Source organism: Zeus faber (assembly GCF_960531495.2).
Source record: "Zeus faber genome assembly, chromosome: 20".
Taxonomy (NCBI): Eukaryota; Metazoa; Chordata; class Actinopteri; order Zeiformes; family Zeidae; genus Zeus; species Zeus faber.
This window is the reverse complement of record NC_137207.1, coordinates 24,537,882-24,552,344: the sequence shown is the minus strand read 5'-3', so window position 1 is coordinate 24,552,344 and position 14,463 is coordinate 24,537,882. Positions and strand designations below refer to the sequence as shown.

General features: G+C 42.5%; 1 protein-coding gene across 1 annotated transcript in view; it reads left to right on the top strand.

Moving 5' to 3' along the window:
- Nucleotides 1–14,049, top strand: part of tbc1d24 (TBC1 domain family, member 24) — a gene marked incomplete at its 5' end in the record, with an annotated part of 14,399 nt that extends 350 nt beyond the window's left edge. The window contains 6 exons of the mRNA XM_080021648.1: nt 4,529–5,640; nt 6,716–6,874; nt 8,326–8,389; nt 8,737–8,832; nt 10,454–10,703; nt 11,389–14,049. Coding sequence (XP_079877774.1) covers nt 4,529–5,640; nt 6,716–6,874; nt 8,326–8,389; nt 8,737–8,832; nt 10,454–10,703; nt 11,389–11,543 — 1,836 coding nt within the window. The 3' untranslated portion in view covers nt 11,544–14,049. The remainder of the gene's footprint in view (nt 1–4,528; nt 5,641–6,715; nt 6,875–8,325; nt 8,390–8,736; nt 8,833–10,453; nt 10,704–11,388) is intronic.
- Nucleotides 14,050–14,463: the final 414 nt, after the last annotated feature.

Sequence of the window (14,463 nt, the reverse complement as noted above, 5' to 3'; positions counted from 1 at the left end):
TCCTGGAGCTGAATAAGCGGCTAACCTTCCTACAAGACACCTCAGCTTGAATGGACCCTCTGCATGTCCTGCAAAATGTAAACATGCAGCCATGCTGTGTAGCTTGGACCGTCGGTGTCTTAAAAACCAGGGTTCCTACCAGGTGCTTGAGGTGCTTGAATTTCGTCCTCTGAGATGTTAGTACTGGGAATACTTCGCATATAGCTTTAAAACACCCGTTGTGCGTGAAAGTGCTTGCAAAGTCCTTGGGGAGAAAGCCCAGGGTGATTGAAAACCTGTGAAATCGCTCCTGGCTTCGTTATTTAAATCAAAGTAGTTTTTCCAGGATCTCTTTCACGACATAGATGATGCAGGACATGTACTTTGAATCCAGCATGGCTGGAAACAGACACTTATGATAGTAGATAACAATAATGGATATACTATAAGCAGATACAAATATAAGCAGAGACAATGAGACTAAGATTATATTGTATTTGACTAAAGGTAACATTGAAAATTGTATTTGTCTTGCGTGAAGTCCTCGAAAATGAAAACAGTAGCAAGTACTTGAAAGTCCTTGAATTTAATTTTGTGAGGCGCGAATGAACCATGTGGTCGACATGACAAGGTACAATAAAAATGCCGTTCACTGTCATTGGATCATGTTAAAAACAAAAAAAACCAGCTTTAACTAGTTAAATGTACTTTATATATTTTAAGGTTTTTCTCAACTTGAAAGACACTCCTTTTAATTTCTCTCTAAGGTTGAGAAAAAGCTAGCTTTTACAGAGTGAAGCCAATTATAATACATAAATATTTGAGCTATATTAATATTTAGTACAGCCTCCATCATGTTTAAGCGCTGCTGTTGCTTGTGATGATGATGATGATGATGATGATGATGATGATGAGGAGATGAGGTGGAGATTGACTCCGGTTTCCAATTATCATTATCATTTCACTGTTAGTGGATTGCATTACATTCCACGTATGACAAACTGGAGCGTCCCTCAGTGTCTCCTGGTTCCGTCCATCAGCCCCTCGGCCGTGTCTCCTCTCAGAGACGTCTCGTTGTCTCCGTCCAGCCTTTCATTTCCGGGTCTCCTGAGACCAAGCCGCTCAAGTTGTTTGTTTTCGTGTTTCGCCGTCCTGCCGCACAGAACACTTAACGTAACTTAATTAACTACATTTAACTCAACTTAACTGAGGCCACAGTGTCGTTTGTGTACACTGCTTAGAAAACACTCTTGAGATGGATTTTTCTTTGTTCCTTCCTCATTTGTGCAGAAGCAGCTGTTTTTCGTCTTATAGAACCGTGGTTTTCGGCCACTGCCGGTCACGCCACAGAATATCGCAAAGCGCCCGACACTAACTTCTAGAAGTGGGTTGCCGAGTTGGCAACCATTTATCAGCTTTTGGCCGCCGAGGCTGACAAAATTGCCACCATTTAATAATTGAACGATAATGGACAATAGGCTGATTTAAATATGTTCGCTGCATTGATATTGTAATGCGTTCAGTACAGTAAATTAAACCAATTAGGCTACTTTCTGGAAAAGGGCATTGTAATTCTGTCATAGACGGTTTATCGTTTGTTTTTAAAGCCATGCCCAAACATGCTCACTTTTTTTGGCATTTTTGACTTGAGTAAACCATTGTGCCAGGATAACTCTCATTTTCAGTTCCTAAACATCTTTTCAGAGATATGAAGAGTGCTTGACAACTGTGCAACCATACTGCACAAGATGGTTGACGGTGATCCAAATAATCTATTATTGTAGGTTGGACCGGCATTTTCTAATGCTGTTTACATTATTTGAAGTAATTTATCGGATGCTTTTGTTCAAAGCAACTTGCAAGAAGTGCATTTTGCATTTGCTAGTAGTCGAACCAACTGAGCATCACGGTCTTCAACAAAACAAAACCTTCAACAAGAACCAGTTACATTAGTTAAGTCAACACTGTATTTTTTTGTGACGTTAATGCTAAATAGCTGAGGATGTTTCAGTGCAGGTCTAACCTGAAGAGTCTTTCATTTGTTTATTGTTCTTCAAGAAGCTTATTTGTTTATGATAATTTCAGAGTTTATTTATATTTAACACTCTGTACAAACGTTAAGTTGAAATTGCCTAACCCATTATAAATAAACAAATGCAAATAGGTTCAAGGTGTCTGCTCAAAGCGCTTTGAGAATCTTGTGTTGACTTAGAAAATGTTTTCGTTCAGAAATTGATCCCTGTCCAAAAACAAAAAAAAAAATTTGAAAATGGTTTGTTTGTAACCCTCGTCTGGATAGAAAATGGGCAGCGTGACCCAGTGTGACCATTTACTCACATAGCGTTGTTCCGATGGCAAAAACATGGCGGCCTGATCGCAGCGATAAATTTACGAATTCAGCCAAAATTGCTTGTAAATTGGACGGATTGGAAGCGGGGCAGTGTTTCCATGGAGCCCACACTATCAATCATGTATATGTATGTGACAAATAATCTCTTGAACTTGAACTCATGTCCAGCCATGACCTTGCCCCCTTTGAATCAACAAATATTCTGAATAAAAATAACATTTTATGACAAATGAATATTGGTAGGGATATAAACATGAAGGGAACTTGGTGAAATGACATAAAACACTGAAAATTAACTTATGCAACATTTTTATTTAATGGCACGTCCTCCCATTCACTTGCATTGGAGTGGATGGGGCTAAGGGTTGTTCTGGAAAAGGCCACCAGGGGCACTCCACACATCGTGGCTTCAGTTTTTGCACCCGTTTCGAAGCCCCTGCATGGGCTGAAGTGCATCATCGTACACCCCATGTGACGATGAAAAGGGAGCGGCTACAGATAGCGTTTAACAAGGCTCCACAACATGTTTTCGTCCCCTCTGCCATATAACTCCCACGGTTGAGTAACTGATTCATGTCATCTTTTTGAAAGCATAGAAATTAATTTTGCATCAAAGGTCATCAAATTGCATTGCGCCCCGTCACATGCCACCGCTCCTATAAAATTTAATTGATGCCACAGTCGCTCTCCGGCTGGAATGTTTCCACTCACTTCTTAGGCAGCTGTTTGAAGTACCTCAGGAATGTGTGTCTGTGTCTTCTTGGACCAAATATAATTCCACTGGAGAAGGAACTGGTTCAAGATTTTCACCGGCTGAGTGCCGTGGAAAAAAATAAAAATAATAATAATCTGGATCCTTGTGGCTTGTGTTGTGTGACCTTTGACCCAGTGGAAACAGAGAGGATGAACATGTCCGCTGATCCCCGCTTCTTGGCTCTGAGCGGTAATACACGCACACAGCTAACCTGTGATCTGGCTGGGCTTGGCGCAGTAGAACGTCCAGCGGCGCTAACAGGGCATTGACCTATTTGAAAGTGTTTGCGGCGGCCGAGCCTCACGGTGGATCACATCGAGGACCGCCACGCTCGTGACGTTTCAGTTGGCGATCACTTGTGAACCAAATAATTGTGACGATCGTTTTTTCTTTTGTTAATTTCCGCCACTGTCACAAGCTTATCATGTAATAATCAGGGCCCAACAGTCATGGTTGCCCAGCTGCCACGGGCAATGTGCGGTCTGGTTGCCCTGTTGTCAACCACTGTTCATATGTTAGAGAAAGGCACTGTACCTTGGTACGTTTAGAAAATGTTTCTGTGGTGGATTCATTTACTGCATTGATTTAAGTTACAATATTGAAAAATGGATTCTAATCATATCAGATCACTATCACTCAAATTTATCAGGATTAAAATTCGGCACCCATTTTGACAGTCTTGGCAACCAACAGCTGATGGTTGCATGGTAGCGTCGGGCCCTGTTCCTGTCATAACACAAACTGTTGACGAAATTCTTCTGTCATGATCGGTGAGGTTAATCTGCCCGCTACAAGAAAACAAAAACTGAGAATATTCAAGATTATTTTTACTGCAGAATAAAGAGAAAGATTCAGTACTGCTCCAAAGCAGTGCTCTGACCAGTCTGATCTTATTTCTGATGAAGAGGGCTTCATACAACAACAGAGGGTGTGGCTTGGGTCAGAAGTCAGTGACAAGTCTGTCCCTCATCTGTCTCCCTGGATGCCAGCCTCAAACAGTCAATTCACAGGAACTTGTAAATGACCTGGCAGACGCGGATTTACAATCCCTTACAATGCACCTCCAGGCTCCCCTGTGGCTATTCTTCATCTCCTTACAAGGTGAACAGGGCCAAATGGGATCTGGTTCTTCCATGTTAGAGTTGACATTGTGGAGAGAAAGAACATTTCTCTTTACATAAAGTTGGGGCGTTCCTGGGAAAACAGAGACAATGTTCTGGAGGTAGAGGCCTTTGTCCTCATTCAAAATAAATGATCGTAAGCATTTTTCTCTCACAATATCCATTTATTGTTTATTAGTTTAGTGGTCAGCTGAAATGGTTGTGGTCAGGTGATAAGTACTAATTGAGACAGATCTTCTCATTAATGTAACCAGATTACATCCTTTGTTCTTTTTATATAAACGCCGAATTCTCTCATCAGATGTCTTTCTGTCTTGGTTCCAGCTAGCATTATGGGCAGCTAAGACCGGCGAACTCATCTTTCGTGTGGAGAACAGAAGGCTAGCCCCACCCGACACAGACCCCCTTCCACCCGCCCCCTCCCAGGCCACTGGCCCAGAATTTTCCGGCATCATGTCCGAGGAGGACTATGGCAGCTTTGTGGACTGGAACCAGATGGGCGATATGGCCAAGAGCAGCGGCCCCACCAAGGTGGACTGCAAGGACCTGAAGGAGTTCAAGCAAATGGCGCGGCAGGGCCACTGGGCCAAGAACCACAAGCTGCGGTCGCAGGTCTATCAGCAGCTCATTAAGGCCATTCCCTGTCGCACGGTCACGCCGGACGCCGAGGTCTACCGGGACATCATGGGAACTGAGGCCCCCAAGAAGCCCCCGTCCTCCATCCCGCTGCCCGAGTTCGTGGACGGCAGCACGCTGCCGCGCTATTGTCTGAATGTGGATGCCGTGGCTTCGGCCCACAGGGTCATCTCCTGTCTGGCAGGACAGTTTCCAGACATCTCCCATTGCCCGGCGCTGCCTGCTGTTACCGCCCTGATGCTGCACTTCAGCGCCGACGAGGCGCAGTGCTTCGAGCACGTCAGCCGCATGCTGGCCTGCAACGAGCCTGGCAAGAGGCTGGTGGACCAGACCTACCTGGCCTACGAGTCCAGCTGCATGACCTTCGGCGATCTGGCCAACAAGTACTGCTCCGCCGCGCACAAGCTGATGGTGGCCACGGCCCACGACGTGCTGGAAGTCTACTCGGACTGGCAGCGCTGGGTGCTGGGCGACCTGCCCTTCGCCCACGTGGCCCGGGTCCTGGACGTCTTCCTGGTGGAGGGCTACAAGGTCTTGTACCGCGTGGCGCTGGCCCTGCTCAAGTTCTACCGCAAGCACAAGGGCCAGGGGGGCGCCGCCGGTCAGCAGCAGCAGGACTCGGCGGCGGTCCGGGCCGACGTCCAGAGCTTCGTGAGGAACATCGGAGCCACGGTGACGCCGGACAAGCTGCTGGAGAAGGCCTTCTCCATCCGCCTGTTCAGCCGCAAGGAGATCACGCTGCTGCAGCTCACCAACGAGAAGTCGCTGCAGCAGAAAGGCATCACGGTCAAACAGAAAAGGTACAGCGGCACCAGACTCCTACCAGATCAACAGATATGTTCCTTTTATGAAGTTATCAAGTTGTGGCTGCTTTGACTTCTCACCCGTCTCTTTTCTTTCCTTTTGTTCTCTTGCTCTGCCATGCGTTCCTTTTGTTATCTGTCCACCATCTTCCTCTCACATTCTCCACCTCCACCTTCCTGTCACTTGTGGTTCTGTCACAGTGTGAGGTGGGTCACACTGCACTCTAACTCTTTGCACCTGGTGTTGCCATCGATGTGTGTAAACCTGGTTTTAGGCGTGTCGTTGCGTGGTGTGTTGTGTCGTCATGGTGAACCTGACAGCTACTGCTGCCACCGTGTCACCAAGCTGGAATATTCAGGTGCAAAGCCTGTTTCCTCCGCCGACGTAGTTGTTGCGTGTGGATGTAAAGCTGGATTACGCCGCCACTCGGGGCGGGTGTGGTCGGACCACAGTTCTTTCCATGTGGTTTCTAATGATTCTAATCTGATCAGAATTGAACCTCAAACGTATTGTCCTAATCAGTGGGAGTCGGCGCGGTTGAGCGGCCTAAAAACAATTTGACTTCCCCTAAAACGCTGGAGTTTCAGGGGAAGGTAAAGGGAGCGAGTCACTCTGTGTCCACTCTGCTTCACTTCTCCACCTTCCTCATCTCCATAGCCGTCAACCTTCCCCTTTTTACCAGGATTCTCCTGTATTTTACCCTCATTTCCCGCTGTCCTCCCGGTTTTTTATTTTTAACCTTTCTAAAAATAAATAAAAGGTTGATTTTCATTGTCCGTCCCTGAAACAAAACCAATGATAATTACAATAATAACAACAATTTATAATAATAATAATAATAATGTGTTTTTATTGGAAATCTATTTATTGTAATTGAATAAACTCCCTGCCTCTCTCCCCCCTACTCTCTCTCTCTCTCTCTCTCTCTCTCTCTCTCTCCCTATCTCCCTCTCTCCCCGTCCATGTCATCTGTCCCCTCCCTCTCTCCCCTCTTCCTGCCTCTCCTACTCTCCTCTCCATCTTTTTACCTCTCTCCCCCTCCCTCCCTCTCCCCCTCCCTCCCCCCCAAAGGCGTACCGTTCAGCTGGCCTTGGATCCAGACTCCTTCTCCTCTGAGATTGTGAGTGCGAAGGAGATGCGTGACGTGTGGTCCTGGATCCCCGAGCGCTTCGCTCTGTGCACGCCGCAGCTGCTCTTCACCACGTCCACGCACGGCTGCAGCCTCAACAGGTACAACTCCCGCTTCCTGTTTAGGCCCCGCCCCCTTCCCGGCTCTGCGGTCCAATCAGAACGGAGTGTGAAATATCCATAACGAGTGGGAACTAAAAGCCTCAGATTTGGAGCAGACAAAAATGTGAACATTTTTCAAAATGGCTGCCAAATTGTCTTGTCTTCAGGTTGGATCAGATGGCAGAACGTCTTTCTTTTAAAAAAGATTATTTTTAGATGCTTTGAAACCCGAGAAAAGCACCAAAAAAAAAAACTAGAGTGGGCGTGGTCACCTCAGGATCAGGGTTGTCCTCCTTCCTTGGTGCTGGATTGAGTTGAACACGGAGGGAACGGGAGGACTCTTCTTTCCATCGCTGCTTTCATGTGTTCCTGAGGTGAATAAAGTGTCTTACCTTATCTCGGGTGGATGCATGGCTTTTATAAAAAAAAACATACACTCAAACGACACCACCCGCATCAAATCAGCCCAAATTATCACTTTCAACCAACCACTTGTGTTTTCGTGTTTCACAAGCTTGGAAAACAAGTTGTGATCGTCGGTGAAAAATTTGATATTCAGGCTGTGATGTGGGGATCAGGGGAGTTATATTCATGTTTGAATTATTTCAAACTCATTTGTTATTAGTTTGAATGCGTCTCGACCTCACTTTTGCACAAAGTGGCGGCAGTAAAAGCTTCAGGCTTTATGTCCTCTTTCCTGTTATCTTCACATTCACCGTCATTACATCAATCATTTCCCGCGTTATGCGAGCGTCCAGCTGGACTTTGCCAGAGAACAGTCCCTCGCTGTAAAGATCAGTTCATGTTCGAGCTCTGCATCGCTCTGCTGCGTCTCGTGATCAGTCAAAGTACAACGTTCTTGCTTTGCCGATTCATAATATTACGTGGTAACTAATTATGAAAATTGTTCCAGTAACAAGGACTTAAGTACATTTTGACTAACTACATTCTTAACTACATTCAGTTTTAAAGTCTTTGGACTCCACTACATTTAAGTTGCTTTTTGTTTTGTTTTTTTAATCTGAATTTTATATTTATATACATTTAGTTTGGGAGATATGGGTTCAAAGCCATATATATATATTATCTAACGAAAGCAAGACACATCAGGGTATGTTGAGCACTCAGGTCCAGTTGTACTTTATGAAGTATTATACACTGAATATAACGAGTACTTTTGATATCTAAATACATTTTAGAGCCGGTACGTCATACTTTTTCTGAAGTAGAAACGTCAACGTGGCACTTTTACTAGAGTCATGTTATGTGTGCGTATTTGTACTTATACTGAAGTAAAAGTTCTGAGTTCTGGTGGCTTTGGGTTATGGAAAGTCTGGAATTAGATTTTGGTCATTTACAAATCTGGAAAAGGTGGAAAAGTAAAGCTTTAGGGAATAGAACCCCCAACCCTGCAGCACTGGTGCCTTGCTCACTGGTTCCTCTCGCTCCAGGTTCTTCTCTCACTGTGAAGGATACGAACCGACGCTGCTCCTCATCAGAACCACCGACGGAGACGTAAGCTTCACTCTTTTCCCTGTTGATGGAGGGATGGATGGACAGATGGATAGGGAGATGGAGGGTGGTTGGATGGAGGGATGTAGGGGTTTGCGGTATGGTTGGATAGAAGGATGTCAGGGTGGATGGATGGACGGTTGGATGCATCGATTGAAGGATGGAGGGATGGATGGTAGACAAAATGACCCTTTTACCTTCTATGTGCGGAAAATGGACAAAAGACGTGTGTGTGTGTGTGTGTGTGTGTGTGTGTGTGTGTGTGTGTGTGTGTGTGTGTGTGTGTGTGTGTGTGTGTGTGTGTGTGTGTGTGTGTGTGTGTGTGTGTGTGTGTGTGTGTGTGTGTCTAGGTGTGTGGTGCCTTCCTCTCCACAGACTGGGAGGAGCGGAAGAGAGGGGGAAACAAGCTCAGCTTCTTCGGCACCGGGGAGTGCTTCGTCTTTCGGGTCAGTTCAACGTTTCAAAGTACTTTAAAGCGCACACACACACACACGGCTGGGTTTTAGGATTCCAGTATTGACAACATTATCAAGCTGGATATATAATTTATGGATGAACGCTGGAAATATGGAAGTTTGGACCCACTGTCCACCAGAATGTGTTACAGTATTACTGTATTCATTATAATGTAGTATTATAATATAGTATTATAATCCAGTATTCTATCTAGTACACTGTATCCTAATCTCAACCCATAATTATTAAAGTGATTGCAGCCTGATTCAGATGATTTGGTGGTTGATTTCTGCAGCACTGTGGAGCAGTTCCTCAGTTTGGCCACTAGAGGGAGCCATCCACTCTGTGTGCAGGTCAAACACTGACCCACAATCTGAGAATAAATGCTACTACATCTTAACGCTGCAATTAACAATTTGTCTTTTTTGTTCATTTTATGCCGTCATCAGAACATAATATAGCATTATATATTATGACATATAGCATAACACATCTACCATCTGAAGAAAATACATTTATTGACATTAACAGAATTCAAGTTTCATTTCCCTCAATCCACCTGCTGGGAGCTCACCTCATTTATATTCTATTTATTTCAAATTTTCTGACATTGATTTAAAATTCACCTTAAATTTGTGCATGGAAAACACGTTATTGTGGAATCTGTCATTTTTTACAAAATAGATCACGATCTGCTGTCATATTTGTGATCAGGCAATGATGTAATAACTGCGGCCGCTCTCATCAGTCTGTGGTAGTGCTGTGTGCTGTCTTGGTTATGTCTGGAAATGACCCACGGACGGATCTCCTCTGCTTCCTACATGAATTATTAAAGCTGCGACAGCGCTGCTCTGAAGCCGTCTGACTGACAGACACACACACACACACACACACACACACACACACACACACACACACACACACACACACACACAGTGGAAGACAAATCAACTCCTGGATCAACAGGTCGGAAACTCCTGTAACCTGAGAGTGATGGAGAGGGAGAGAGAATTTTGAATTAAATTACTGACAGCTTTGTTTCCTAGATTTTTACATATTATGTTTATGGAAACAAAGGAACAACAACAAAAAAATTGTGTCATAAGCAGAGAACTAAAAGTATTTCCATTAGTTCTTTTTCATTAGTAATAATAACATAACAACAATATTATTATTATTATTATTATTATTATTATTAATAATAATATTAATAATATATATTATTATTAATAATATTATTATTAATAATAATAATAATAATAACAATAATAAAAATTATAATTATTATTATTATATTATAAACATTATGAGAGTGTGAGATGTGGATATAGAGAGAGACATCTATAGAGACACTGTTTAACTTATATATCTGTCATGTCTATAATAATTTATTATTATGAATAATTATTATCAGGTCTAGTTCTGGGATAAAATGGAGTTTTGGGAAACACAAAAATCAGACGCCAAGAAATCAGAGTGTAACAATGGAGAGCAGAGGAAGTCAGGGAAATTTAGACCTGGTTTAAATTGATCAGTTCAAAATAAAATATTTTTCAATCATAAAAAAGCAAAACTAAGCGCATCCCCCCCCACCCCCACCCCCTCCTGAAGCTGAAGCCGGAGATGGAGCGCTACGAGTGGGTGGTGATCCGGCACCCGGAGCTGGCGTCCTCCATCAAGACCCAGCCGGCCCCGGAGGACCCGGACCCGGACCAGAACCAGGAGAACCAGGAGGGCCGCCTGCAGCCGCCCCAGAAGCCTCCAGGAGAACTGTCCCCCTTCCTCTCTGCCCGACACTTCAACCTCAACTCCAGGAACACCTCCATGTTCATGGCCGGGAACTTCGACTCCATCATCGTGGGTGAGTGAAAACCAGAGCGTCTGACTGCAGCACGGAGGCCCGTTTTAGGGAAATATTAAGTGAATTATGTGATTAAAAAAAAAAAAAAAAATCTATTTATTTATTTATGTTCTGTGATTTATTTTGATGAACTATAATTTTTTATTCATTATTAGTGTTACAAAAAAATAGTCAGGAAAATAATAAGTAAGATATAGTTGTTGCATTCATCATGAGGTTGACTCTTATAAATAAATAAATAAATACAATTGAAATTTATGCTCATTGAACTCAATAAGCATGAACTTATTGAAACAATGATGAATATTTTGTATATTTGTTGTTACCTTTGTACATAACTAGTGTAAATAATAATAAACACTTAATTGTTATCTATATACAGTATATCATAATTATGAACATTAATATTAAAAAATAACAATAACTTTATAGTTATAATCACTGACTATAGTGATGTAATCCAGCGTAATATAGTAAGTAGACAGAAATGAAAATGATGAATTAGTTTGACGTTTCATTGGTTTTGGGAAAAGTCTGTATTTCACCATATATAGATAGATGGATGAATGATAGATGGATATATTTCCTTATATTCATATCTTACATTATCAGGTAATGATAAGATAAACAGATTGTTAAATGTCGTTTAATATCTTTGTGGTGCTGCTGTTCCTCCTCCCACCAGGCGGGGGCGACGGCAACGCGCTCTACATCGACTCGGAGCTGAACCACGGGCGCACCGGCTGCTGCACCACCTTCGACAACCCCCCGCTGTGCGCCGAGAGCTTCCAGGTCGCTCTGCTGGAGGCCTGGGGCTTCCAGGACAAAATGGCCGCCTAAGGACACACACTCACATTAATTATATACAACACACACACATTAAACTCACTGTAGACACATCCATAGACACTTCACACATTCAGGTGCATATTGTACATGACAATATGCATATCTCACATCATTCACACACACATACATATGGATATACGCTATACACGTTAAAATACACAGAAATATACAGCACACACACATTCAAATGCTGTCATGTCCAATACACATAAATAGATTTAAAATTGATTTAAATACATGTTATACATTTCATTGATATATATCCACAACATGAACAGGAAACACAAACTGACCGTGTTCAGACCGGGTAGTGGTTATCTAGTAGTATAAGTATTGTTTTTGTTGGGATTTTTATGATGACTCTCCTCGTCATTCTCCGGCTGCAAGTGCCTGGCGCTCAGAAACCGTCAAACCCACGGACACAAAGCAGATGAGTTGCATTGGGGGCGGTCCAGACATGCTGCGGTCCAAGTTTGATTGGCAACGGACCGTGTCTGTAGGAGGAGTTAGTAAAAAAAAAACAAAAAAAAAAACTGACAAGAACAGAAGGATCCGGAAGTAGCGGAGCGGGGACAGGCGACAGCTTTTCCCAGCCCAAGTCGCCGCTGCCGACGCCCCGTTCCCTCAGGAAGAGCAGCGATGGCCGACCGTCCAATTTATATTCATTTATTTATTTTTTGTTCAGTAATTCGGTCTCTGTCGGAATCTTCTAGAATTTTCACCGTCTCTTTCTTTTCAAGCAGGCGCGCTTTCACGACGTCATTCGGCGACTTCTCATCTCTACGTGATTTGACGACGTTCCGTTTTTATTCGAGGCAGAGTCGGCGCATCGCTCCCAAAACAGAACGGCTTTACGCTTCCCGGGAAGCCGGCCTCGTGTTGGGACGTTGGGTCGACAAAACATGGCGGCGGTTACCGTTGGTGATCCTACCAAACCATCTGTAGAGGCATACATACATGAATACAACCATAAATAAGTGCACTAGATCCCGGTGTGAACTCGGTCAAACTGGCACATAAACAAACTTTCACATTTTGAGTATTTTTGTACATTAACATAAAACAAAAAACGTCCGTAGAGAAAGTGAGTGAAGACAAGAACAAATCAACGTCCGTCCACAAACTTCATTTTCAAAATGTCACTTAAATCTTTATTTTTAATTTATTAATGACGTGAAGTCGAAAACATCATGAATGTGTTGTAATCATCATTATTATTATTATTTTTTATTTTTATTTTTTTTTATTATTATTATTATTATTTTGTATTTGTATTTGTAGACGTTTATATTTCGGATGTTTTACTGTTTTGGATGTGGAGTCGCCCCGTCACAGATGTCGTGGTTTAACTACTTTCAAAATGGCCGATCCTGCTTCCTCGTTCCAGGAAAACCAAACACTTTACACTTTAGTTCTTTTCTCTTTATTTTATATTAAAGCAAAATTCAAATGTGTTAAAATCAGTTCGGATATCGGTCACGAGAAATCAATTTAGGGGGGAGGTTAGTTATTTAAAATATAAACTGTACTAGCTGAAGACACTGAGGAGGCGCGTGTGTGCGCGTGTGTGTGTGTGTGTGTGCACTTCGATGTGAATTTCTTCTGTGATGATTGTGTTTATTAATATTTTTGCAAAGAAAGTAAGAAAAGTACAAAATGTGTCGGTGAAGACAGATACAGTGTTTACATCTCTATCTGTCTCGCTTTCTATCTATCTGTCTCTCCATCAGTCTATCTATATCTGTCTTTCTATCGGTCTATTTGTCTGTCTGTATCTATCTCTATCAATCTATCTGTCTATCTCTATCTGACTATCTCTCTATTTCTATCTGTCTATATATCTGTCTGTCTATCTCTATCGGTCATTATCCATCTCTCCATCTACCTGTCTCCCTATCTGTCTCTTTGTGTCTATCTGTCTCTCTATCTGTCCACCGCTCTCTCTGGTTCAGTCCATCTCTCCGTCCTCTCAATGAAAGGTTAATTTCCTTCAAACTCAGGTTGTGTTAAAATGTTTTCTGCTCCACTGAGGCTGGGACTGGAGCCAGACGCTTCCATTTCCATCATCATTATCGTTTTCATTATTATTATTATCATTGTCATTATTATCATTGTCATTGTCATCATCATCATCATTATCATTATTATCATTATCATTATCATTCTAGCTCTGTCAGCGCAATGTGGTTTGATGAGATCAAGACAACATTCACCTGTCGAAGCATTTATTGTTATCATGAATTCATATAAAAGGACAATTCTAACTCTGTGTTCCAGCCTCCAGCTTGAAAATACTTTTTCCTGGAAGAAAACATTTTAAAATGACCTTTGTAAACAAAAAAAAAATAAATACAAGTGAATAAATGTCAGAAACAAACATGTCCTTTTAAGAAGTGGTGAAGTATAAAAAGTCCAAACAGTGTCGATTGGAGGTGCTTTTGCCTCCATATGGTTGTGGATTGTGTTCGTTCCTTGGATCTGGTGTTTAAATGTTGAAATACACGCAGTAGAACAAACCCTGTGTCTCTGTTCATGTCTCTGTGGCTCGACGTGGCTCAACGGGCGGTTCGAGGGCCCGTCTGGACCGCCACACCGAGGTGAGAGATGCCTCAATCTATTGGTTGACCCGGAATCTGACCTCTGACCTCTGCAGTCCTACAGCAAGGAGGGCTGTGGGGTTACGGTATTACTGGTTATTTAATGAATATATAATCATTTGATATAATCTAAATATATTATAATATAAATATAAGTATTTTATATAATAGTTTAATTACTTAATCCGTCAGCACCATCTTTGCATAAAGATTTAATCAGTTAGTGTTGGAGGAACCTTTAAATACAACTTTCTTTAACAAAGTCCAAAATTGGAATTGTTTTCTTTTTTGAGAATCTATTAATATTCTCAAGC